The following is a 25620-nucleotide window of genomic DNA, read 5'->3' as shown; positions in this document are numbered from 1 at the left end:
GCCTATCTGTTTAAGAGAATTCCCCACTTTCTATCCCAGATCTCTAGGATTTATGATCACCAACTCTTCAGGGAGAAGGCTTTGTTTACATTCTCATAGAGCTGAGCTTGTTCCTGCTAGTTATGGAAAGGCACGAGATTCTCTGGTGCAGAAAACTGTCCTGGGGCCTGCCAGTCATGCTCCTCCCTCCTCAGTTTAATGAAACCTTTGATTGGGATGTGCTCGCTGGCTTCATGTAGGCAGCCTTGTGACGACAACCCCAGCTTTAGGGGAAGCAACGAGGTCTTTGAGGTTATTGATCTTCCACCACAGTATGAAATCTTGTTCAGTCTGAAGAAGTCAGAGATGCTTTCTAATCCAGAGAGCACAGCCTCTCCGGAACCTGAATTTTCTTCTAGAAAATCCGAATCCAGAGAGCACAGCCTCTCCGGAACCTGAATTTTCTTCTAGAAAAATCCGAATCCAGAGAGCACAGCCTCTCCGGAACCTGACTTTTCTTCTAGAAAATCCCTCCTAAATTCTAGAAAAGAATTCCTGAGCAAAGGTTTAGAAATTAAAGCTGTTTAGAATATTCAAGAAATGAAAACGAATCCCAACAATATCTGGTCCCCTATTTTCAGGGTATACAGAGATCATCACAATTTGTTCTGTGGCCCTTCTTCATGCTTTCCTTCCACTTCCCTTTTTCCTTGTTATTTGCTTTTTGAATATTTTTCTTACTGTTTCTTCTCTAATTTTTTTTAACACATTTTACTTGTCTTCTACAAGATTTTTTTAACATATCTCTTTGTCCCCTTTTCCTTCCTGAAAAATTCCTTTTTGTTCATTGTATTCTCTTAAATCTTGCCGGAGATTGCTATTTGAGCAAGGAAGGGTGACTTGTCTCTTCAAATGGCATTAACAGGAAACTGCCCCTCTCAGCCTGTGCCCGAGGCACTTGGCACCAACCAGTAGGTGCCCTCGCCTATTTGTAGCACTTCTTTCACAACCAACTAAATGTATCTTTCCTATTTTGTTATGTTATGAAATTAATTTGTCATTAGCAAAAATTAGATACTTCCAGAGTTTATTCCCAGTAGCAAGGACTTCTCACTTACCCTTATGATAACCTCCAAAACTGATTTTTTAAAGTGAGCCAGAAATGTATAATGACGAAAAAATGTGTTTGTGTGTGTCCCGTACCATCATGTTCAATACATGCAGACCTCCCTGGTGCCCTTTAACATGTACCATTTACAATAGACTTTTAATTAGAGAATGAATGCTAGAGCCATCATTGCCAGCCATGATGACGTGACCAAATTTTATTGGTTACATGGAACAAACGTGTGTCAGCATTTTCAGGGAACTTAATCCATATGTCACCACCAAAGATTTCTACAGTGTTATGAATTATGTAACAGAAATAGCTGAAAAAATGAATGAACGAAAATGTACCTTCCTTTTGTTCTTTTTGGACTAAAGCAATTTACTTCTCAAAAGTGAACCTTGTTATGTTAAACATTCACCTCCATCTTATGCAAAATGTCCTTCCCGGTCCCTGGGCTGTTTTAATTACAATGGCTTCTTCTCCATTCTCCATTTGATCATCTTTATTGAGAGAATTCTAAGGAATAAGTACATATTTAAAAGGAAACAACAAGTGTTTCTCTATACACTGAATAATTCATTTTTAAAACAAAAGATGCAGTTGTTGAGAAATATGCTACTTTGTAGCATGTATAATGTATTGAAAAATAAACACATTGTCATTATTTGAAACTAAGGCTTTCTCTCTCTCTCTCTCTCTCTCTCTCTCTCTCTCTCTCTCTCTCTCTCTCTCTCTTTTTAAGCATTAAAAAATGTTTAGGGGGCAGCTTGGTGACTCAGTGGATTGAGAGCCTGGCCCAGAGACCAAACGTCCTGGGTTCAAATTTGACCTCAGATACTTCCTAGCTGTGTGACCTTGGGCAAGTCACTTAACCTCCTTTGCCTAGCCCTTTCTACTCTTCTGCCTTGGAGCCAATACTTGGTATTGATTCTAAGATGGAAGTAGGGATTTTTTTTTTAATGTTGAAGTTGAAATATTTTCAAGATCGAACTCCTGTACTAGGTATAGGTGCCCCTGGATTTAATGTAAGTTTTAAAATTTTTTAAGGTTTAACATTTTCTACTCTAACACTTTTAAGAAACTGTTTAAAAGCTTGAAGAAAAATCTTATTGCATACTATGTTAATTCTTGTAAATGACCTATTTAAACACAGTGTTGTGGGTATTTTATTACTCTGTGTGGTTTTTGAAAATTTAATAAACTTAAGATTTATTAGCGAGGAGCTGAGTTATTTCTCATGGCATGTCACATTGCACATAGGAGAGGTTCTTTCTATGCTTTCGCTGACCTCCAGCTGTCACTACCGTATGCAAGTTCTCCCAGGCTTTTGCTGACTCCCCATCACACTCCCGAGTGGCTTTTCTAAACCTCGAGCCCCTTCCAGACTATCTCCCAGATGGCCCGGCCCTTGAACTGCCTCCAGACCTCCAAACATTCCCCTGGATTTATCATCGCTCTCCTCCTATGGGAATTTCAGAACTGGAGAGGGCCTCCGAAGCCCAGCCTCAATAAGAATCCCCTCAAGAGCCCAATCGAAGACCTCCAGAGATGGAGAATCCCCTCTCCTCCCTGGACCAGCTCCTTCTTTTACACAGCCCCCAGTCTACACAGAGACCAGGCACCATGAATCATTCCCCGAACTCTCCGTGGCACAATGTAGAGAACACTGATCCTAGAGTCAGGAAGACCTGAGGTCAAATTCTACCACAGACACTCGCTCCCCATGACCCTGGGCAAGTCACTTACCCTGCCAGCCTCCGTATCCTAAGATCCTAAGTGTTAAATGGGAATAATGCCACCCACCTCAAAGGTGTGTTGTCATGATCAAATGAGAATATAAAGTACCTAGCACAGTCCCTGGCACATAGTAGGCTCTCTAGTGGCATTTATTTCCCTCTTTCTCATCCTCAGGCTCTCTGCTTCTCTGCTACTTCTTTCTGCTCTGTCAATAGAAGAGCAAAATTGTCCTTTGCACCTCCCCAACCCCACAAAAAGAAACTTTCCCGTAACCCTGCCTGCTGTTTTCTCAGACTGTTTTTCCATGTCTTTCCTCTTCAACTCCCAGAAAGTCTACACTCACTCACTCACCCACACCAGTCCCTGGAATGTTTTCCCCCCCTGTCATGCCCCTATTGATGCCTCTAAGCACTTTAGCCCAATCTTCATTGGCCTTGACTTTTCTGTCCCTCGAAATCTCTTTTCTCCATCTTGCTCCAGTGTTCTAGCCTGGTTCTCCTGCCTTTTTGACTTGCCAGTATCCATCACAGACTCCTTCTTGCATCTCCCAAATGGGTTTTCCACCACGTTCTGCCCTCAGCCTTCTCACCGTCCGCCTCATCTGCCTCTGCTACTGACTCATTCCTGCAACTTTAACGATCACATCTGCGCAAACAGCTTCTAAATCTATTCCCTGTTCCCTCCCCTGCGCACCCTCAACTCCCACATTTCCCAAATCTCAGCAAGTCCCTGTTAGAGGGTCCTCTGAACTCCCTCTCCGAGCCCTGGCCAAGAAGCCCTTCCACCACGCACTTCTTCAGTAACCCCCCAGATCCTGCCTGAGAAGACCTGGGATGGGGCCTGGCAAGCTACTACTACCCAGGCATCCCACCGCCCTTTTGGACAACTCCCACCCTAAGGAAGTCTCTTACTGTCTGCTGGCCATCCCTTGGCCACAACAAAGGAACAAATATGTGCAAAACAACTCTTGTCCCCCTCCTTCCAGTGGTGCCACCTTAGTGGTGCCTCCTTAGCAGTTCATCCTCCCAGACACCCCGTTTCCTCCAAGCCTCAGAGTTATCTTTCAACCAAACTAACTTTTGCCTCAAGTGTCAATTAGGTGCCCCAACACCATACCAAACCCTACGGATACAAAGACAAAAAGAGAAGCAGTCCCCGGCCTCTGGGAGCTTACATTCCATCAAGGGAAACCGCATGCATTAGTAAATACTACACGAAATGGGTATGCACACTGTATTTGTGGGTAAAAACCATGATGATCACACAGTGGAATTCAGAGTAACTGGAGGAGTCCAAGAAAGCCTTGTGTAGGAGTTGTCCCTTGAACTAAGAGATTCTGGGAGGCAAAAATAGGGTGCCTTCCTGGCCTGAAGACAGGAGATGGACCGCCGCGTACGAGGAACGGTAAGAGAGCCAGCTAGGGAGGGCAGGGATGCTGAAGAAGCCTGGAGAGGTTGTTGGAGCCCCATTATAAATGGCTATAGAGGGGGCAGCTGGGTAGCTCAGTGGATTGAGAGCCAGGCTTAGAGATGGGAGGTCCTGGGTTCAGATCTGACCCCAGACACTTCCTAGCTGTGTGACCCTGGGCAAGTCACTTGGCCCCCATTGCCTAGCCCTGTAAAAAATTTAAAAATTATTATCGAAGGATATGTAAAAAAGATATTAGGGTTTTAAAAAATAAATGGCTATAGATACCCTACAGATCAGTGAGTTGTAGCCCAAAGGCCAGAGCAGGTGCTGATGGGTCAGACCCGGACTTTTGACAACGTTACCTCGGCAGCTACATAGAGCCTAGAAGGAAATGAGAGACAAGGCAGGAAGAGCAATCAGGAACTTGGTCTTCCAGTGGATGGGGCACTGATTTCAAGTGGGATGTAGGAGAATACCCTGAGTCCCATCTCCCTTTCTGCAATCAGTCCTTCCCGCAATAGCCTTCCTAATGCACACAAGTTGGAGCCTCCCTTAGCCTGCCTTTTCCAATAGCGTTTCTTTTCCTTCTTCTGCACATGACCACCAAACCGAGCTCCACGCTGTTTTCTCATGTAATCTGGTGTCTGCAGCTGTTGCACATTAACTGAATGCAGGCTGTCTCCTGAACCCAGAGGGCACTCCCTCTCCATCGCCTGGTGAAACCTGGCTCTTCACGGGCAACCTCGGGTTCCCCAAGGATAAAGACTCCCTGGACCCCCACCCGCCAGCTGAAAGCAATCTCTCCCTCCCAGGGAGTCTGACAGCCCTTTGTCTAAACTTCCTCCTTTGCCCTTCCTGGCATTCTAGCCCTGTGACATACTTCTGTGTACATCCTGTCCTGTCCTCCCAGCCTCCCCTGCCTGCCCAGATTGTTATCAGCTGAGGGCAAGGGCCCACGTTTCATATTTGGGTCCCCCACTCGCTTCCGCCATATCTTGGGATTGAATTGGTTAAAGGGCTTCTAAGGTCCTCTCCAGCCTTCCAGTGAGGGTGAAGACGAGGAGACCTTGTACTCTTAATGTTTCAGCATAGATCTATCATGAAGGTGGCTTACATTGAAAATGTTTCGTGGCAACTTGTCTGATGAGTTCTCTTTGGGAGATTGTAATTTGAAAACCAAAAAACAAGTGCTACAAAGAAAACGTGTAAAGCCCAAGTGAAAGAACTGATAAATAGAAGCATGCATGACGGTTGGACCCTGGGCAAGTCATTTAACCCCTACTGCCTAGCCCTTACCTCTCTTCTGCCCCGGATGGAATACATAACATTAATGCTAAGACAGAAGGTGAGGGGTTAAAAAACAAAGGAAGCCCTTAGCCTTTGATTAAACTTCAGGGAAAACCCTTATTTTTAAAAATGTGTTTTTCTTCAGGACCATTTTATTATGAAAAATAATGGATGATAAATGACCTCTGGTGACAGCGCTTAAAAGGCAATTATCCTCTTATTTGCTTCATGATGTGTATCTTTGGATCCAAATTGATTTATAATTCCAAAGTGCACAACAAAAACGAGGCCGCAGGGTTGTTGTCGTGTTTCCCCCGCCATTCCCACCCTGCATGAAGAATCATTGTCCTCGGGAAGGAGTGAATCCAGACCACCCAACCGCCTCAGACCCTGGCTCGTTGTTCACCAGAAAATGTCTTCCCGGTGGACGCCTCAGCACTTTAACGTTGAAAGGCGAGCGGATTCCCGCAGACTCATTTATCAGACTGTTAATCATCCTTCTAAGGTGATATTCAGAATTAAAAATAATGAAGGAGTGTACATGATCGAAGCTGGCCTCTAGACCAGAGGAGGCAAATGGCCAAGGAAAGGCCATTTCTATGGACTTTTAAGGGTTTAGGAGACTTGAATTATCTCCCTTAATCCTCAGGACAATCTCCTGAGATAGGTGGTGAAGATCTACCATTTTACAGATGAGAAACTAAGGCACATTCACACCTCCGCCCTTGGTTTTTTGTTTTGTTTTGTTTTGTTTTTTTACATTTTTAAACCCTTAACTTCTGTGTATTGGCTCCTTGGTGGAAGATTGGTAAGGGTAGGCAATGGGGGTCAAGTGACTTGCCCAGGGTCACACAGCTGGGAAGTGTCTGAGACCAGATTTGAACCTAGGACCTCCCGTCTCTAGGTCTGGCTCTCAGTCCACTGAGCTACCCAGCTGCCCCTTAGGACCATTATTTTCGACCAATACCCTTCCTGAATTTTTTCAAGGTTCTGATTTTGACCTCAGCATGTTTCAGAGAAGAATCTCCATCTTCCCTTAGGACAAAGTCGCTTTGGAATTCCACCGGCTTCCAACTGCAGCCCAGTTTAAACCTGGTTTGGCTTTCTAGGCAACACTTTGAAACGGCTTTACAAAATTTCTCATGTTGACTTTTAGGTCGATATTCCCAACGTGTGTGTCTTACACAGAAAGAAAACGTGCTTGGGAGGGCGAAGGGGAAGGCCAACAGACTTTGTGATGTTTGTGACTCTTTTCTGTCCTGTCCAATTAATGCCTGCAGGGACCTTTGGCAAATCACGTCAGCTCCCTCAGCCTCAGTTTCCTCAGCTGTAAAATAAGCAGTAGAAGCTGGACTCAGGCCTCTGGTGTTTTCCAGCTCTGAATCTATGAACTTTAGACTAAGTAAGCCTAGCTTTAGCAACAATATTAAGTGTATTGATAACATAGAAGCACAGTAAATGTATTAGTGTTTTTACTATCTAGAGCAGGGGTCGGCAACGTGTGGCTCTCGAGCCATAGCTGGCTCTTTCGAGGGCCAGATACGGCTCTTTCTGCAGGAGCCATAAAGTCCATTTTTTTCAGGCGCTGTTACAGGAGCGGCACTGTGAGCACTGCACGGCTCTCACGAAATGACATTTTAAAAAATGTGGCGTTTATGGCTCTCACGGCCAAAAAGGTTGCCGACCCCTGCTCTAGACCCACAATTTCATCCGTGTAGATGCTGGCTGGAAAGAAGCTTCCTTCTACTGAGATAGCAACTGAGTCTGGCAGAGCTCTCTGGGTGCTGAGAACGGCCAGTGTCACCCAGCCAGCGTGCATCCCTAGCAGGACTTGAAGAGGGATATGCTGACTTCAAAGCCAGCTCTATCCACTTTATCCTACCAGGGGGCTGTGTGTAATTCTGCTGTTGCTGGTCAGTCGTTTCAGTTGTGTCCCACTCTGCAGGAGCTCCTTTGGGGTTTTCGTGGCATTCTCGAGTGGTTTGCTATTCCTTCTCTAGCTCATTTTTTTTTAAACCCTCACCTTCTGTCATAGAATCAATACTGTGTATTGGCTCCAAGGCAGAAAGGCAATGGGGGTCAAGTGACTTGCCCAGGGTCACCCAGCTGGGAAGTGTCTGAGGCCATATTTGAACCTAGGACCTCCCGTCTCTAGGCCTGACTCTCCATCCACTGAGCTACCCAGCTGCCCCCACACTGAATTTTATTAGCTCAGTCAACATAACTATGTGCCCAGAACTGTGCTAAGCTCTGGGATACAAAGAGATGGAGAAAGAGGAAGGGTGCCCTCCTGCCCTCCAGCAGCTCCCGTTGTAATGGAGGAAAGGGGAGGTTGAATGCATTTTGTGGGCAATATGGGTATATCCAGGCAGATTCTGGCTTCTTTATTTGGCCAAGGAAGAAGCAGCCCCTCTAGTTCTTCAACCCCATCATCATTCTTCAGTTCGGAGGTCACTTCAGCTAGGAGGATCCTTTCACCTTTGAACCGCTGGGAGCAGATCCTGCCCAAGTCCAGAAAATCCAAATTGGAAAATGAACAGGGGGCTGGGGGTGGGGGGTGGGCAGAGGAGGTCGCTTTGCCTTTGGGTAAAAGAAAAGATTGGCTGGACGTGGCTCTTCAGGGAAGGCAGAATCAAAGGCTGCTGCGCCCAGAGCAGGGAAGAGAGTTTGCTCTTAATCATTAGCTAAGGCAAACGGCAAGGCTATAATGTGATATTTGAAGGAGGCTGGAGCTGGGGGGAGAGAAGGGACTCGGCTCTCCCTGGCTACTTTCTTCCCAGAGTGCTTCCTCCCTTCAAACTGCAGTTTTACTTCCTGTTAGTCTGCATTTACAAGAAGAACTTCAGGGTGGTGGTGGTGGTTTTTGGTCCCGGGATGGTCACTAAAGGAAGCACTATGAAAGGATCCAAAAGGGGCTTCTTGTGACTTCTCTCAGATTGGTTTGAAGCAGAAAAGGTTTATAATAGTAGCAGTTAAGATATGAAAAATCGCTTGTTTAATATGGGTATATGATTTGGGGGTTTGTGTTCTTTTTTAAAAACTCTTACCTTGGGGGCAGCTGGGTAGCTCAGTGGATGGAGAGCCAGGCCTAGAGACGGGAGGTCCTAGGTTCAAATCTGGCCACAGACACTTCCCAGCTGTGTGACCCTGGGCAAGTCACTTGACTCCCATTGCCTACCCTTACCACTCTTCTGCCTTGGAGCCAATACACAGTATTGACTCCAAGATGGAAGGTGAGGGGTTAAAAAAAAAAAACAAACCTTACCTTGTCTTACAACTCTAAGACAGAAGAGCAGTAAGGGTAGGCAATGGGGGTTAAGTGACTTGCCCAGGGTCACACAGCTAGGAAATGTCTGAGGCTAGATTTGAATTCAGGATCTCCCATCTCTAGGCCTGGCTCTCCAACCCCTGAGCCACTCTAGTGGTTTGGTTTTAAAAGATAACCCTACTACACAAATGAATAATATGGAAATAGGTTTTGAGTGATAATATAGGTAGAACCCAGAGGAATTTGTTTGTCACCTCCTGGAGGGGGGCAGGAAAGAGGGGAGGGAGAGAACCTGAATCATGTAACCATGGAAAAATATTTTAAAGAATAAAATGATATTTTAAAATATTAGCAGTTAAGGATTACCATGTCAAGGTTCCCAAACGGGGGAGCAAACTTCCTTTTGTCCATAGTGAAAAGGAACGAGAATAAGAATGTTGAATTGAAGTTAGTCTGGCTCAGGGGTCTGCAACGTGTGGCTCTCGAGCCATAGCTGGCTCTTTCGAGGGCCAGACATGGCTCTTTCTGCAGGAACCATAAAGTCCATTTTTTTTCACGTGCTGTTACAGGAGCGGCCCTGTGAGCACTGCACGGCTCTCACGAAATGACATTTTAAAAAATGTGGCGTTTATGGCTCTCACGGCCAAAAAGGTTGCCGACCCCTGATTTAGAGGAACTGAATTCTGACTTAAACTGCTCTTGGCATTAGGAAGTTACCTGGATTCAAATCCTGCCTCAGACATTTACAAGCAGATTTCCCTCTCCTGGCCTCAGTTTCCTCATGTGTAAAATGTGGGCTAAAGATCAGGCTTTTGGGTCCCTTCCTGCCCCCAAATCTGTGGGATGATGCAAATAAAGAAAAGGGGAGCAGAACCTCCATTGATTTTTGTCCCGCCTTTATTTGGGGTTGATTAATCGGCCCGCCACGGGCAGAGGCTCCCGTCAGGCCCAGGCTTTGAGATTTGTACATCCTAGAATGAGAGGACCCAGACGGGACACACGTAAGCCCGGATCGGCTTGTCTGTCTGGGACTTCCTGGGCCAAATTCCAGAGAAGGCTCAGCCTGGAATTCCCAGCCCCAAAAGGTCCCTGGTTCAAGCTGCAAAGCCGGGGCGCCCGAGGCTGGCTTGACGTTTGACCCCAGCGCCTGGGAGGAAGCCAGGCGGCCTCCAGCAGTCATGGCTCCTTCATTGCCCTGAACAATGGCTTTCTCTCTGCCTGGCAGCTCCCCCTCTACAGGGATTGTCGGGGTAATTGAAACATGTTCTGGGGAAGTGGGAGTGACCATTCCTGAAAGTCTGGGCGGAGAGCTATGGCAACCTGGCCTTCCCGGGCGCTTCCAGCATCCACAAGCCAGCAGGGCCGAGTTCAGGCGGCGCAGCTTGCCGGGTTATTGTTCCGACTTGAAGGCAAGGTCACATGCCCTCCCCGCCAGGCCAGGTTTCTGGGCGCTCTCTAATTAGTAGCGCCCTCCACCAGGCAGCCTGCTGGCCGGCCTCCAAGAGGAGAGCCTTACGGAGGCCGCCGATGAAGGAGAAAACAAGGTTACTTAGCCTGGGCTCACGTTACCTCCAGAGACCTGCGCAGCCGGCCCTCTCAGGGCTCTTTGGCTTCGGGATTCTCTTGGGAGGAGGGAGCTGGACCCCAAGGGAAGGAGGGCTGGGGGTTCTGTGGCAGCCCGCCGGGAAGTCAAGCCCTTTGTCCTCTAGAGGAGGGTGGGTGGCTGGCATGTCTGCCTCCATGGACCCAGCCCTACAGAAAAGGAAGCTGGGGTTCCATCATCCATAGGATGGGGGGCAGCTGGGTAGCTCAGTGGATAGAGAGCCAGGGTTCAAATCCGGCCTCAGACACTTCCCAGCTGTGTGACCCTGGGCAAGTCACTTGACCCCCATTGCCCACCCTTACCACTCTTCCACCTTGGAGCCAATACACAGTATTGATGACTCCAAGAGGGAAGGTGAGGGTTTAAAAAAAAAAAGAGTTGGGCATCCTCATCTGGGACACACGTGGCCAGCCTTGGGATTTCCTGGCCATGAGAACTGTGAAAATATGGGTCAGAGCCCTTAGCCTCGCCCCAGAGCGGCTGGGGTTCAGAAGGGCTCGGCCGGCAGGGACGCTCCATTTCTTTGGTTAACTCAAGCCAGCTGCCCAGCACTCCCTCGCGTTGCGCTTGGAGACCTTTCTGTGGAAGCTACCAAAGCGCGACCCGGGAGGGATGGTGGGTGCCCCTGCGGGGTGGCAAACGTTACCCCGAGGCTGTCTGGGCAGCCCCCTCCTAGCCAGAAAAACTGCGGAAAAACAAGCCGGCCAACCCCCTTGCCGATAGCCAGCGTTCCTCGGCTCGCATTCCGAGGGCACTGAGTCACAGGGTACAGCTGGCTCTGGCCCAGAGCGGGCTGTCTGGGCTGGGAGTGGGGGGCGGGGAGGCGGGAGGAAACCACCTCCGGCTCCAGACTTGGGACAGACAGATAACTGGCGGAATCTCCGACGCCCGCCTTAATCTAGGGTCTGCTGGCTGGGCCGCCGGGCTCCATGGCCAGCCCTGGAGAAATGAGGTCACAGAGCTGCTGGCACCGAGGGGCGGCCTCTGGGGGGTGGCTGTTGTTGTGGCGGCTGGACTTGGCTTTCCTGTCCCCGGCTCAAACCGCCCAGGAAATGCTCGCGGGCACCTTGCGCTGGCTTCCCAGACACGGGGGCACGGGGTGCTGGGCGGGAGGGATGGCGGTGGGGGCCGCTCCCCGACTTGCCCTGAGCGTGGCCCCATTTCCCAGATGGAAGAGGCTGTCTAGGCCGCCCCCTCCCTTCTTTGATGGGGAGCCTGAGGCCCAGGACCTTCCCCTTGGCCCCAGCAGCAAGCTCCTTCCTCTGGGCTTGGTGGGTAGCAGAGGGTAAAAGCCCCCAGCCCGTGCCCCGCCGCCAGACGCCCTGGGAGGCCGGTGTGGACACTCCCAGCCTGGGTCTGGGCGCGTGGGAGAGCGGGGTTTGGGGGAGGGGGGGTTGGGTGGTGGCCGCCTTCTTTTCTTTTCTTTTTTTCCCCCCCTTTCCAGGGAAAACACGCCCGTCCGCTCTCCCGCCCTGCTTCCCTCCCTTAGGAGACTGCACAGAGCCAAGGGCTGAGGGGAAAGGCGGGGCTGCCCACATCTGGCCAGAGCAACCACATCTGGCCGCAGCAGCAGCAGCAGCCCGGGGGCCCCGGCTGGGCGGAGGGTAGGACGCCCCTGGGAGCCGGAGGGGGCGGGGGCCTCCTCCTCCTCCTCCTCCCACCCACTTAGAACCCCAGAGGGCGCCTCCGCCCTCATCCCCGGTCCTCCAGTCCGCCCCCTCCGGCCCAGCCCGCCACAGCTGTCCCGGGCTGCCCATGGAGCTCGACCAGGCTTTCTGCGCCGCGGGCGAGTTCGGGAGATGCCAGAGGCGCCTCGTGGCCGTTCTGCTGGGGCTGCAGGTAGGGGACTGGCCCAGGGTGGGGAGGGGGCGAGCCCAGTGCCGGGCTGGGCCCCCAGCCCCAGCCCCAGCCCGCTACGTGGACCACCCTTTCTCCGCCCCCGGCCCCGCCTCCCGTTCTTCCAGCCCACCCACTCTCGTAGGAGGGGGCCGGGGCACTGCAGCTGCCTGCCTGGCTCCCTGCCGGTTTCCAACCGCCGGGCTCTTGCTGCTCTCCAGCCCCTCCAAGTGTTCCCAGAGAGTCGGACCTCCCACCCCCGCCCCTGGCGTCCTGGCAGCTCCAGAAAGCGCGGGGTTTTCCAAGCGTCTGCCAGGGCCCAGGAGGAAGTGGTTGCAAAGGGAGGTGGGACTGGCCGGTGGCCCAGCTGGCTGGGGGTGTTTCCTTTATTGGGGGGCGCGCCGAGGGCGGCTCACGCCGCCGAGATAGAGGGGAGAGGTGGCCGCCCCTGCCTCTTGGGCCGCACTCCCCTCTCCCCTCTATTCCTTCACACGAGTGCCTCTCTCTTCGGGCAGCTGTAGATCGAGGGAGACCCCGAGGAGGAAAGGCAGTTAGAACCCGAGAAACCGGGCCTCCGAGGACCCCCGACCCCCGTGGTGTTCTCCCAGCCCTCTCCTGAGCAGTCCTTCCTGTCTAACCTGGCCTCTGGGATGAGTCGGGCCCGTGTCCAACTTGGAGCCTACTTGCAGCCTGTCTGGTGCTGGGGGGAACCCTACAGCCCGGTTGGATGCTGCTGAGCAGGGCCGTGGCTTGGACCCCAGTTGGGGTGACCTGACCAAAAGCACCGAGGGGGGCTCCCAGGGGCCTTCCCTGCCTCTTGGGCGTGGGCCGCACTTTGGCTAAAGAGTTTCCCTGGAGTTGGTTGGACAGAGGCCAGGCCGGGGTGCTTGCTTACAGGGAGAGGCAGCATTTAAGTAAGGCTCGGTGCCTGCCAAGGACAGCCTGACACCCCTCGGGGAACCGAGCCGGGGGTTGGGGAAGGAGGAAAAAGGAACCTCTGGAAGGAAGCCCGGAGCTGGGGGATGCACTCAACGACAGCTCTCTGGTGTGCGCCCCAAACCCGCTATTCAAGTTTGGACAGGAAAGGAGGGGAGGGAGGAAGCTCCGGCTTTTCTGATTCCCATTGTGTTTCCCACCCTCGCCCCCCCCACCAGCCCCAGCCAGCGGGGCAGCCCCGACCTTGAAGGGTTTACTGGAGCGGGGAAGGAGTACCATCTGCCTACTTGGAAGGACTGAACCCCAGCGCCTCCCCTCCCACCTCCATGACACCGAAGGGCATCCGAGCCAGCCTTCTATCCCAAAGCGAGGAGGAAAGAGCTGGGGGAAAACTGGAGGACAGCAGCATCTTAGAACCACAGGACCAAACTTGTACAGGGTCTTAGTGCTCTGCTAGTCTGGTTTTCTCATTTTACAGATGGGGAAACTGAGGCCCAAAAAGGTTGGGACTCCTCTAAGGTCCCAGAGGCCACCCACCCTCCCCAGATCCTACAGCTCTTTCCAGTGTACCACCACTAAACCAAGCCAGTTCCCCACTGACCCAAAACTCATCTGAGTTCTAGAAGTTTGTCCTCCTTGGCTTCTCTTCTTCATTAGCATGTGGTTTCCTGATAATCAGTGTGGGGAATGTTGCAAATACTGCCATTCAAGACGTGCCAGTCATCATTAGAATGCAAGACTTGCTCCATGGAAGAGTGANCTGAGTTCTAGAAGTTTGTCCTCCTTGGCTTCTCTTCTTCATTAGCAGGTGGTTTCCTGATAATCAGTGTGGGGAATGTTGCAAATACTGCCATTCAAGACGTGCCAGTCATCATTAGAATGCAAGACTTGCTCCATAGAAGAGTGAGCACGTTTAGGCAGGATCAGTAGATTATTATTATTATTATTATTATTATTATTATTATGCCTGTGGGGGCAGACAGGACCCTGGAGATCCTCTGGCCCAGCCCCCTTTTATAAATGGAGACCCTTAGACCCTGGCAAGTTGATACTGAATTTTGGGGAAAATCATTTAAGCTCTGTGATTCCCTACTTGTCAAGTAAGGAGGTGGGTGGGTGGAATGAGAGCCAGGCCTAGAGACAGGAGGTCCTGGGTTCAAATTTGGCCTCAGATACTTCCTAGCTGTGTGACCCTGGGCAAGTCACTTAACCCCCAATGCCTAGCTAGACCTTTCCAATCTTCTGCCTTGGAACTGATGCACAGAATTGATTCTAAGATGGATGGCAAGGACCTTAAAAAAAAAAAAAAAGGGAGGAGTTTGGCCTAAATAACATGTAAGGACCCTAGGAGAGTGGCTGCTCTAGGATTCAATGCCTCTGAAGAATCAGACATTAATTTAAGGACAGGAATCCTTTCAGATCAATGAGCTAGCTAGGCGGTGCCGGAGATAGACTGCCGGATTGCAGTGAGAAAGGCTGGAGTTTGAATTTGAACTTGAATACCTACAGAGCTGCGGGACCCTCTTATTTCCCCTATTTGCCTCCATTTCCTCATCTGCAAAATAAGCCAGAGAAGGAAATGGCAAACCACTGCAGCGGCTTTGCCAAGAAAACTCAAATGGGGTCACAAAGAACTGCAAACACTGAAGGAGGGACAACAACAACCCTTTCCACCGGGTGACATTTGTTTCCTTCAGAGATCCGGACCCTACATTATGTTAGTGTGGATATTTCCGTTCCAATATGGAGTTTTCATTTCTTTACAGTTGAATCCAACCCCTTCCCCCCCCCCCTTATTTTATTTATTTATTTATTTTTAAGCCCTCACCTTCCCTCTTAGAGTCAATCCTGTGTATTGGCTCCGAGGCAGAAGAGTGGTAAGGGTGGGCAATGGGGGTCAAGTGACTTGCCCAGGGTCACACAGCTGGGAAGTGTCTGAGGTCAGATTTGAACCTAGGACCTGCCATTTCTAGGCTTGGCTCTCCATCCACTGAGCTACCCAGCTGCCCCCTCTCCCCTCCTTTAATCAATAGCAGGTCCCCGTCTTTGCTGGGACAAAGAAAAATGACAGAGTGGGAAACAGACAGCACATCTTTTGGCTGACAAAACGGGGCCGCAAGTTCCGCCCTTTTCATCAACCTTCAACTCCACAAGCCCGGCATGGCTCTAGTTATGGGAGGCATAAAAACAAAAGGAAAGATGGCCCCTGCCTTCTATTTACATTCAGGAGATGTCAGGAGATTTTTATTAGACTTGAAACTTATTTGGAGTAAGAAACCTGTCAGATGGGCCTTTAAAGTATTTTTATGACTTCAGTAAATATTAGTGAGCGCATTTTAGGAGCGAAGGCAGGGGTTTAGGGCCTGTGCATGATAGGAGAAATGGAAATCCAGCCTGACTCTAAATGAGGACAGAGACTGAACCTGTGTCTTCACTGGCATCGGAGCTCCCAAGTGAGGCAATTCCCCCTAAGCAGATAGACAATGTTCTTTGCAACTTGGAATTTTGAAAGATTTACTAAGAGTATTGAGTGTGTAAGTGACTTGATCAAGGTCACACAGCTGGTATATTTCTGAAATGGGATCAGGTCTTCCCGATGTCAAAGCTAGTTCTCTACCCACTATGCTACCCCAACTATGAAGCAATAGAATGTAAAAAAAATTAGAAAGTCAGGGCAGTCTAGCAGATAAGGCACTGAACTGGGAGTCAAGAATAATTGAACAGGGACCCCATCTGAAAGACTACAACCTCTCTCAACCTCAGTTTCTTTCTTTTTTTTTTTTTTTAAACCCTTAACTTCTGTGTATTGGCTCCTTGGTAGAAGAGTGGTAAGGGTGGGCAATGGGGGTCAAGTGACTTGCCCAGGGTCACACAGCTGGGACATGTCTGAGGCCAGGTTTGAACCCAGGACCTCCCGTCTCTAGGTCTGGCTCTCAATCCACTGAGCTACCCAGCTGCTCCTCAGCCTCAGTTTCTTAAGGCTTCAAGTTTTGTCCCTCTGTATAACGGATGGAGAACCTGCATCGGGGTTGATGGGACGACCTCTTCACTAGAATGGAGATATACGTTTATAAACTTTAAAGGGCTCTGTAAATACCAGTTTGCTTTTTTTTAAAGCAGAAATGTAGGAGGCTACTCTGCATCTATTCTATCCTTCAATATGGCACTGGGTGCTTTTTAACTAATGATTCTAAGTCCTACCGATTTCCTTTTCCCTTCACCTAATTTCTGAGCCAACGTTTCCTCCCCTGTAAAATAAAGGGGTGGATCTCCAAGACAGTTTATGAGCCACATAAGAGAATGACCTCATTTTCAATGAAAAATTAGATTCTATTTTATCATCTGTCTTTTTCATCACATTTTTGGCTACTTCCAAAAATTCAATTCATGCCCAACAATGAAGAATTTCCATCACTGAGAATACAAAGGGGTTCTATGGTAGCTCAGAAAGGTATATGATCTTGGGCTGTTTTCGGAGAGACGAAGCAGGCAGGAATTGGCAGGTGGGACCCCCGCTGCCCTCTCCCTTGACCCGATACAGTGCCTAAAGTTGAATGCTTAGTTCTGATTGCCAGAGTTTGGGAGGACTCTGGTAAGAGGAATATTGTCTAGAGTAAAGGGCCCGTTTAATCCTGAGGCATACCTGATTCCTGCAGTCTTTATTTTAAAATGTCCCTGTGGTCGGGGGCAGCTGGGTAGCTCAGTGGATTGAGAGCCAGGCCAAGGTCCTGGGTTCAAATTTGGCCTCAGACACTTCCCAGCTGTGTGACCCTGGGCAAGTCACTTGACCCCCATTGCCTACCCTTACCATTCTTCCGCCTTGGAGCCAATACACAGTATTGACTCCAATACAGAAGGTAAGGGTTTAAAAAAAATAAAAAAAAATTTAAAATGTCCACGTGGGCTAAGGGTGGCTCGTATTTTAAGTTTTAACAAATTCTAATGACTAGTCAGAGAATTAAGCTGTACGACTTTTTTGTGAGCTTCTCTTTGACCCAGTTTTCTCCTTTATAAAATTAAATAGCTGGCCTCTAGTAAACCGTCGTTTTAACAATCTCTGACTTCCTAATTTAGCTGGCGTCTAAGAGTCATGGTCTGTGTGACTCCATTCCAGTGGTGGGCAGTCATGAGAAACTCAGGGGAAATTTTACAATTTAGAAGGGATCAGGACTGGCTTAATGTAGGGGGGAAACTACACAGATTGGGGAAAGAGCCTAGGAAACTTGAAGGGATAGTACAGTCCAACCTCCTCATTTTATAGACAAGAAAACTGAGAAACAGCATCTCCCAGGTTATCTGGTGCTTGTTGATAGATTGATCTAATCCAAACCAGATCCAGAAGAATCATCTCTAGAAAATATTTGACAAGCCATCAAGTATTTTTTGTTTAGAGAATTCTAATGAGAGGCGGACAACCTTCCTTTTTTTTTTTTTTTTAACCCTTACCTTTTGTCTTAGAATCAGCACTATTTATTGGTTCCAAGACAGAGGAGTGATAAGGGTTAGGCAATGGGGGTAAAGTGACTTGTCCAGGGTCTCACAGCTAGGAAGTGTCTGAGGCCAGATTTGAACCCAGGATCTCCTATCCTGGCTCTCAATCCACTGAGCTACTCACCTGCCCACAGGCCTGCCATATCTGGTTGGTGGCATCAGTTAGGAAATTCCTCTTACATCAAGCCTAAATCTTGGTCTCTGAAATATAGACCCATTGATTCTAATTTTGTCCACTGGGACCAAAAAGAACCATCTTGATCTCTCTTTCACCTGAGGGCCCTTATTAAATAGCTCCAAAAGCATCTCTCCGTTTACTCTTCTTCTAGTGAAACATCCCCAGTTTCCATTAAAAAAAAATTCAACAAACAAACCCTTACCTTCTGTCTCAGTGTCAGTTCTGAGACAGAAGAGTCCTCTGACTTCTCTCTCTTCTACCGCATTTAAGAAAGCTCAGAGCAATATGGGATAGAAGACCACTGCTTAGGATCTTCCAAATACCTCCATAAATATCCAGATGTACACACAGATACACGTGCCATCTTCCTAACACCTCTCATTGCCTACATTCCTCCTGGACTGGTTTTGTAGCTGAGGAAGGGATTCGGTGGGAAAGCTGAGTAGTTAAGGAAAAGAAGAAAGGCAAGTGCCCTTTTATGGCTGTCTATTTAGTGAGAGTGAAGAACCATGACCTCGGAGGTCCTGAAGGAAAGGGTGTTCCTCAAGATCAGAGACATCTCCTTGGGGATGTAGACTTCCATGGTTTTTGCTGCTCACCAGGTAGTGAGTCAAGCTGGAGAGTCATGGTTCCCAAGCCCCAGCTCACCACAAGATGTGTTTTCTGGACCAAAACGTCAATCCCTTCTGTTGCCATGGTTAGGAAAATAAAGCCGTTACAGTGTGTAATGGGAAGGCAGAGCTGCTGCCGTTCGCCCTGATGAGAACACCGATTCTCCCATGCTGGGTCTCATTTCACTTCACCAGAAACACCCGGGAGAAATAGGGCTTCTTTGTGGATGCACCGAGGCTGCTCCTGCAGGGTTGGTCATCCTTAAGAGAGAGAGAAAGGTCAGATGTCTTCTCCATGGGCCAGAGCAGCTGCGGTGAGGGGTGGGGAAGTGGGGTGCAGTCTCCCTGTTTCTGATTAGCGTTGTGGATCCATTTACATCATTTAAGAGGCTCACAGGCCAGAAGAGAGATTACTGGACTGCTCAGGAAGACCAGATGCCAAATTTGACCTTACTTACTAAATGTGTGATCCTGGCAAAGCCACTTGACCTAAGTAACTTTGACTTCTTCCTCTGTACAATGGGGAAAATAATAACATCTGCTTGTTGCGAGGATAGAATTATACTCCAAGTATTTATACAGTGCTATTATTATTGTTCTTCTTCCCTCATTTTCTCTAGTCATGTCCAACTCTTCGTGACCCCATGGGTTTTGTTTTTTTGACAGAGGTCAGAGTGGTTTGCCATTTCCTTCTCCAGCTCATTTTATAGATGAGGAAACTGAGGCAAGCAGGGTTAAGTGACTTGCCCAGGGTCACACAACTAGTAAGTGTCCAATGGCAGATTTGAACTCAGGAAGATGAATCTCCTTGACTCTGGCCCTGGTGCTTGGCCCACTTATTAGATGCCAAATAAGAATACATGATCAAAGTATTATTGTATTCCAAAACACAGATTCCCAGTATTAGAAGGAATTTAAGAAGACATCTAGCCAAACCCATAACTCTACAGGGGGCCACTCTGCAACTTTCCCAACCAGTGCTCCCGACCTTCCCTTAATGACTCCCAGGGAGGGAGAACTCGCCACCTTCAAAGCAAGCTTTCCGACAGCTCTTTCTGTACATAGAGCTTAAATTTAACTCCTTTCTGGTGACTCCTGTCTATTGTGCCTGGTTCTATCCCAAAGCCAGAAGGAACAACCAGAATTCCTTCCCATGTGCCAGACCGTATAATATCCTGAAGCAGTGCCCACTATTCCCTTTAATCTTCTTTGTTTATAGGTCAGACGTCTACAGCTCCTTCAAGTGACCCACACATAGCCCAGGTAGTGTTCCAGGTTTTCACAATTCTGGACATTCTCCTCTGAAATCTTTCCAGCTTGTTGCTGTCTTTTCTAGAATCTACTACCTAGAATGGAATACGAGATTCTACATATGATTTGAACACAGTACTACAGGCCTAGAAATGCCAAGGTTCTGGCAACTTCATTTCTCTTAATTTAGTTTAAAATTATAAAACAACTGGTGTACTGCCTTCCTGCACTTGGAGGCTACGAGAAGGTATCCCTGCTTCCAGAGTCATTGGTTGGTCTCCATCAAATCAAAACTAAAGAGCTTATGAGTTTCCTAACAATATTTTTACTTAATCACTCAGAGGATACAATTAAAAAACAATTAGGGAACAGCTAAGTGGCTCAGTGGATTGAGAGCCAGGCTTAGAGACAGGAGATCCTGGGTTCAAATTTGACCTCAGACACTTCCTAGCTGTGTGACTCTGTCCCTTAGCTTAACCTCTACTGCCTAATTCTTACCATTTTTTTTGCCTTGGAACCAATACACAGTCTTGATTTGAAGGTAAGGATTAAAAAAAAAAAAAAAGCATTCAGTGAAACAGCAGCGTTAAAAAAAAAAAAAAAAGTAGTCATTAATCCCCATGTTCCCACCCCCTATAAACCTGGGACACAGTCTCCTAGAAAAACAAATACCAGCAGTGAGAAGAGTAATCATGAGTAGAGCTGAGGGAATGCACGTGACAGGGAACATCCAAACCTGTCTTCCCAGTAGTATCATTCCACGGCTCTTATTTGAGCAAGCTCCAAGGCGAGCACTGATTTCTATTTGGCTGGCACCTAAGCATCCCACCGTCCTGTTGGGACCTGTCTCTGCTACTTCCTCAGTGGTTTTGTCACATTTCTATTGCTTCTAGTCTCTCTCCATATCTTGGTCTTTTCTTGGGTCACTTAGGATCCTGGTTCGAGGGCTGGAAGGGTTCAGAGAGTTTCTCTAACATCTTCTTTTTACAAATGAGGAAATGGAGTCCTGGAAATGATAAATTATTTTCTTAAGGTCTCATAAGTAAGAAGTAGAGCTGGAATTTGACCTCAAGTCCTTTGATGTTAAATCCATTTATTTTCCCATTACCCCACACTGCCATTGCTTTTTGCTGATTGCATCACTATAATTTTGTGGATACTACTAGCTCCCTCTTGCCAGTTTTGGAGCTTCATTTTTTTACACCTACCTCATGACCCCCTCAGCTCCAATCTGTGAGGGTGTGATGACTAGAAAGCCTCTCTTTGGTAAGGATCATTCTTTAGTCATCTCCAGAGGCCATGACCAACTATGACAAATCTTTTATTTAATTTCTTTATTGGGGGTTAAGATCATAGTCCTAGTTCCTGGATAACTCTTTGATTTAAGGTTAGAAATTCCTAAACTCCTCTTTATCTATAATGCAGTTGAACCAGAAAAAAAGACACAAGGTAAATATAATATATATATACATATATATGTGAATACATATACATATGCATATATGTTTATGCATATCTAATTCATAATTCACAACATTTCAACAAGTGTTTATTAAGGGTTTACTATGTGCCAAGTACTGTGCCAAGTCCTGGTAATAAAATACAAGCAGAAAGAACACCAGTCGATTTCCTAAAGGACCTTACATTCTAGTAGGAGAAGACAACACATAAAAAGAAGCTTAAAAACCAAGGGGTGGCATGGAGGGCAGAGAGATGAAGATGCCACGTGTTGGGGTAAAGAACGTCCAGAGTTCTACAAGTACAGCCTGGAGAGGAAGGAAGGCATGGTTGGCCTTGGACCCCTTCTTAAAATGGAGGTCCTAGGAGGGATAAGTCAGTCGGATGGAAAGGCCCCAAAGGTAATGTGAAAAATATTCCAAGTAGACTGAGCTTCTAGGGTGAAGAGGATTCTATGGCATGCTAGAGAAAGTCCTTTGGAAATGTGGCAATGTATATATCTTGGAGAAGAATAGAGAATGTGTAATTATTGTCCACCATCTTCCCTAAGTTCTGCATAAAAAATCTACCCAGTGTTCTGGAGGCCTTGCATTTGGCCCTTTAAATTACACAGGAGCCAGAGCAACACTCAAACTGTCCAACAGTTGTTGTTTCCCCTTAAAAGACAACCCCCCCTCCTTTTCTGATCATATATATCCCAGAAGAGAGCATTTACTTATTTTTCTTTAAGTTTATTTAATTAATTAATTTAGAAGATTTTCCCATGATTCCATGATTCATGTTTTTTCCCTCCCCTCCTCCCACTCCCCTCCTGTAGCCAACATGTAATTCTACTGGGTTTTACATGTGTCATTGATCAAGACCTATTTCTATATTATTAATATTTGCAATAGAGAGATCGTTTAGAGTCTACATCCCCAATCCTATCCCTATTGACCCATGTGATCAAGCAAATGTTTTTCTTCTGTGTTTCTACTCCCACAGTTCTTTCTCTGTATGTGGATAGCATTATAAGTCCCTCGGGATTGTCCTGGGTCATTGCATTGTTACTAGTAGCAAAGTCAGTTACATTGGATTGTGCTACAGTGTATTCATCTCTGTGTACAATGTTCTCCTGGTTCTGTTCCTTTCACTCTGCATCAATTCCTGAAGCTCTTTCCAATTCACGTGGAATTCCTCCAGTTCATTATTCCTTTCAGCATTTGATATTCCATCACCAACAGATACCACAACTTGTTCAGTCATTCCCCAATCAAAGGGCATCCTCTCATTTTCCAATTTTTTGCTACCACAAAGAGTGCGGCTATAAATATTTTTGTACACATATTTTTCCCTATTATCTCTTTGGGGTACAAACCCAGCAGTGGTATGGCTGGATCAAAGTGCAGACAGAGTTTTAGTGCCCTTTAGGCATTGTTCGAAATTGCCATCCAGAATGGCTGGATCAATTCACAACTCCATCAGCAATGCATTAGTGTCCCAATTTTGCCACAACCCCTCCAACATTTATTACTTTCCTTTGCTGTCAGATTAGCCATTCTGCTAGGTGTGAGGTGGTACATCAACGTTGTTTTGATTTGCATTTCTCTAATTATAAGATATTTAGAGCAATTTTTCATGTGCTTATTGATAGTTTTGATTACTTGCATTTACTTTTTGTATGTAGTTATCATTAATAATGTACTGTGGCCTGTTTAATTTGCTCGTTGTCCTTTAGATCAGCCACAATTTTGATTCTTTAGCAGTTGTGTTGCCTGATGATTGATAATCATAAGTGATGTTTATATAATATTGATTAAGGTTTTCAAAGCGTTGTATGTGCATTATCTTTTTTAACCTTTATAACCACCCTTGGAGGTAAATGCTATAGTTATTATTATCCCCCTTTTACCTATGTGGAAACTGAGGCTCAGGAAATTTGAGTGTTGATTTTTGTTTAAATAGCTAGTGGAGGTGAGATTTAAACCTCGATCTCTTCTGACGGTAGACCCCAGCAGTCTATACAGATAAAAATATTGGATGACACAAAACCAAGGATGGAGCCTGAGATTGATGATCCTCCCTGATCCTTGGCTGATGCCAAGCCATTCATGACTGCTCTTTGGGACAAGACATTTAGACCACCCATTTTTTTGTATTTGTATGTTGTCTTTGTGTTAGAAAATAAGCTTCTTGCGGGCCAGAAAGAATTTCCTTTTTGCCTTTCTATGCCAACACTTGGTTCAATAACATGTTTAAGAAATGCTTGTGGATATATTCAAAATCCACCATTGTATGACCTTTCCTAGTTCTTTTGTTGGCTATGAGGATGGCATGAGGGGCTTTGGCAATGTTTGGCTGCTTCCTAGGCAAACTGTGTCTTCCCTAGTTAAACTAGGTGTGTTTTGAGGACATTTCGTGTGGCTCTCAGGTAAGTGCCTGAGGTGTTACACACAGAGGCTTCAAAGAATTTATGGGAGATAAATCTGTGTCACGGGGTCACAGGTCATTTGCTTCCTTGATAACATCTTCGTTATAACCCCTTCCCTACTTTCTTGGGCACAGTGAGAAGCTTGGGGCATCTGCATCCTTCTCAGCCAGTTCAGTAAGCTTTATTAAGTGACCATCATGCTTAAGTAACCAAGTTATGTTAGGTAACTTCTGTTAAGTAACCAGCCCTGAGTCTGGCCTTCCTCTCCCATCATTCCTCTGCCTGCAGCCAGCTGTTTTGGGGCTTTGAGAACTAGACCGGCTACTCCCCACCCCTGCAGGGACTTGGGGTGTCTCTTTAATGCTCTAAGCTTGACCTCTGTTTGGCTGTGCTTCTTCCCCTCACCTGGCATGGTGACCAGAGCCCCAGTTTTATTTGACCAATTAATTCTTTACAAAAGGGAATTTACCATGAAGCTGTAATAAGTAGAGACATTTCCACTCAACACCCAGGGCACACTCGCTAACAACCCCAAAGTCCTAGGGAGGCTGCCTGCAGCATTCGCTCCCCGGTGACCTCTTGTCACTGGGTCTGCTGCTTGACCTCTAGTCAAACAGGCCAGTTGGTACTTCTCTTTGGACTCCTTGGCCTCTGGTGGCTGACCATCTGACCTTTCAAGGCTCACAAAGCATCGCCATCTTGAAGACTCCTTTACCCAAGAGGAGGCAGAGATAGGCCCCTGGGCAGATGCTTTCTTCCCACCAAAGGCTTAGCCCTGGACCACAGCCAGATAGGAGTGAGGACCAGCTCTGCTTTGGCCAGTGAACGCCTTCCAAATGCACTCCAGTTCCCACTACAGAGCCAACGAACAGTACGTCATTGTAGCGTGTGGTTCTCAGATTAGAGCCAGTTCCAGGATGCCTGTAAATACTCCAAATTAGGGCCCAGGGCCCTCTCATCACGCTTCTCGTGCTTTTCCAGATGTGTGCTCCCCAGCTCCTTCCATGTGGAGATGTTCTATCATTGGAGCATACTGCGCACGCTCCCCGGCATTCCCCCACTTATAACGTACCCTGCCACGTCTGGAAAGACAAAGGCAAAGGCAGGCTCTGCTGTCATGGAATTTAGTGGATAGAGTACATAAGTAGAAAGAGAAGGGAACTGGATGAAGGAGAGAGTGCTGAATGCTGGGGCCATGGGGCAAAGAGAAATCAGGGCCAACTTCACAGAAGAGGTGATTCCTGAACTGAGCGTTGGAAGCAGTTGGCCAAGGGTTCAAAGAAGGAGTGGCAAAGGGGAAGGCATTCCAAAGAGATGATAGATGTAACTGGGAGTTTAACAAACATCTAGTGGATTAATGTGCCTAGAACATGGCATGTATGAATGGGAATAATAGCAAATAAGACTGAAATGTTCAGTTGATGCCATATTGTGGTGGACCTTAAATACCTTAAGCTTAAGGCAATTGAGAGCCACAGAAAATTTTAGAGCAAAGAAATAGCATGATCAGTTTATGCATTAGTCACGGACTGAGGCAGGTAGAGACTGGAAGCAGCAAGACAAATTAGAAGGATATTACAGTCATCCAGGAGACAGTGATGGCCCCAACTAGGATCCGCAAAGGCTCTTTGCAGCTGATTGGTTGTGGGGAAGGGCGGATGAGGGAGAGGAAAAGTCAAAGATGACTCAGAGAGAGGCCTAAGGAGGAGGATGCTTTCCAAGGGACACTTGAACTTAATCCTTTCTTTAATTGAAGCCTGATGCCCCATTAGGAAAAGCAATTAACAGTTAGCAAGTCAAATGAGTCTTTGGATCCTGGCAAAATTCTTGTCATTGTGAAAGGCACTTTAATATTGGAAGAAGAGCCAAAGGACATGAAATCTGAAGCCTGGAGGGCTGTGCTAGTCTTGCTTTGCCATGAATTTGACCTCATTGGACAAGTTACTTAACTTCTTTAATAAATGGAGATACCTGCCTTACCTACCTGACCTTATCGAGAAGGATAATGTATGTGAAAGTGCTTTCGGGTGTCTAAGTACAATTTATCTTTCTTT

At 47.3% G+C, this 25620-nt stretch overlaps 1 protein-coding gene across 1 annotated transcript in view; it reads left to right on the top strand.

Moving 5' to 3' along the window:
* Window positions 1-11510: 11510 nt before the first annotated feature.
* The window catches only part of LOC123234419 (solute carrier family 22 member 15-like), an 85174-nt gene continuing 71064 nt past the window's right edge, over window positions 11511-25620 (top strand). Inside the window, exons 1-3 of the mRNA XM_044660321.1 lie at window positions 11511-11666; window positions 11885-11999; window positions 12106-12234. Of these exons, the coding sequence (XP_044516256.1) occupies window positions 11511-11666; window positions 11885-11999; window positions 12106-12234 (400 nt within the window). The remainder of the gene's footprint in view (window positions 11667-11884; window positions 12000-12105; window positions 12235-25620) is intronic.

This window comes from Gracilinanus agilis, chromosome 2, assembly GCF_016433145.1.
Source record: "Gracilinanus agilis isolate LMUSP501 chromosome 2, AgileGrace, whole genome shotgun sequence".
Taxonomy (NCBI): Eukaryota; Metazoa; Chordata; class Mammalia; order Didelphimorphia; family Didelphidae; genus Gracilinanus; species Gracilinanus agilis.
The sequence above is the reverse complement of the archived record's forward strand: the minus strand, read 5'-3'. Positions and strand labels throughout refer to the sequence as shown.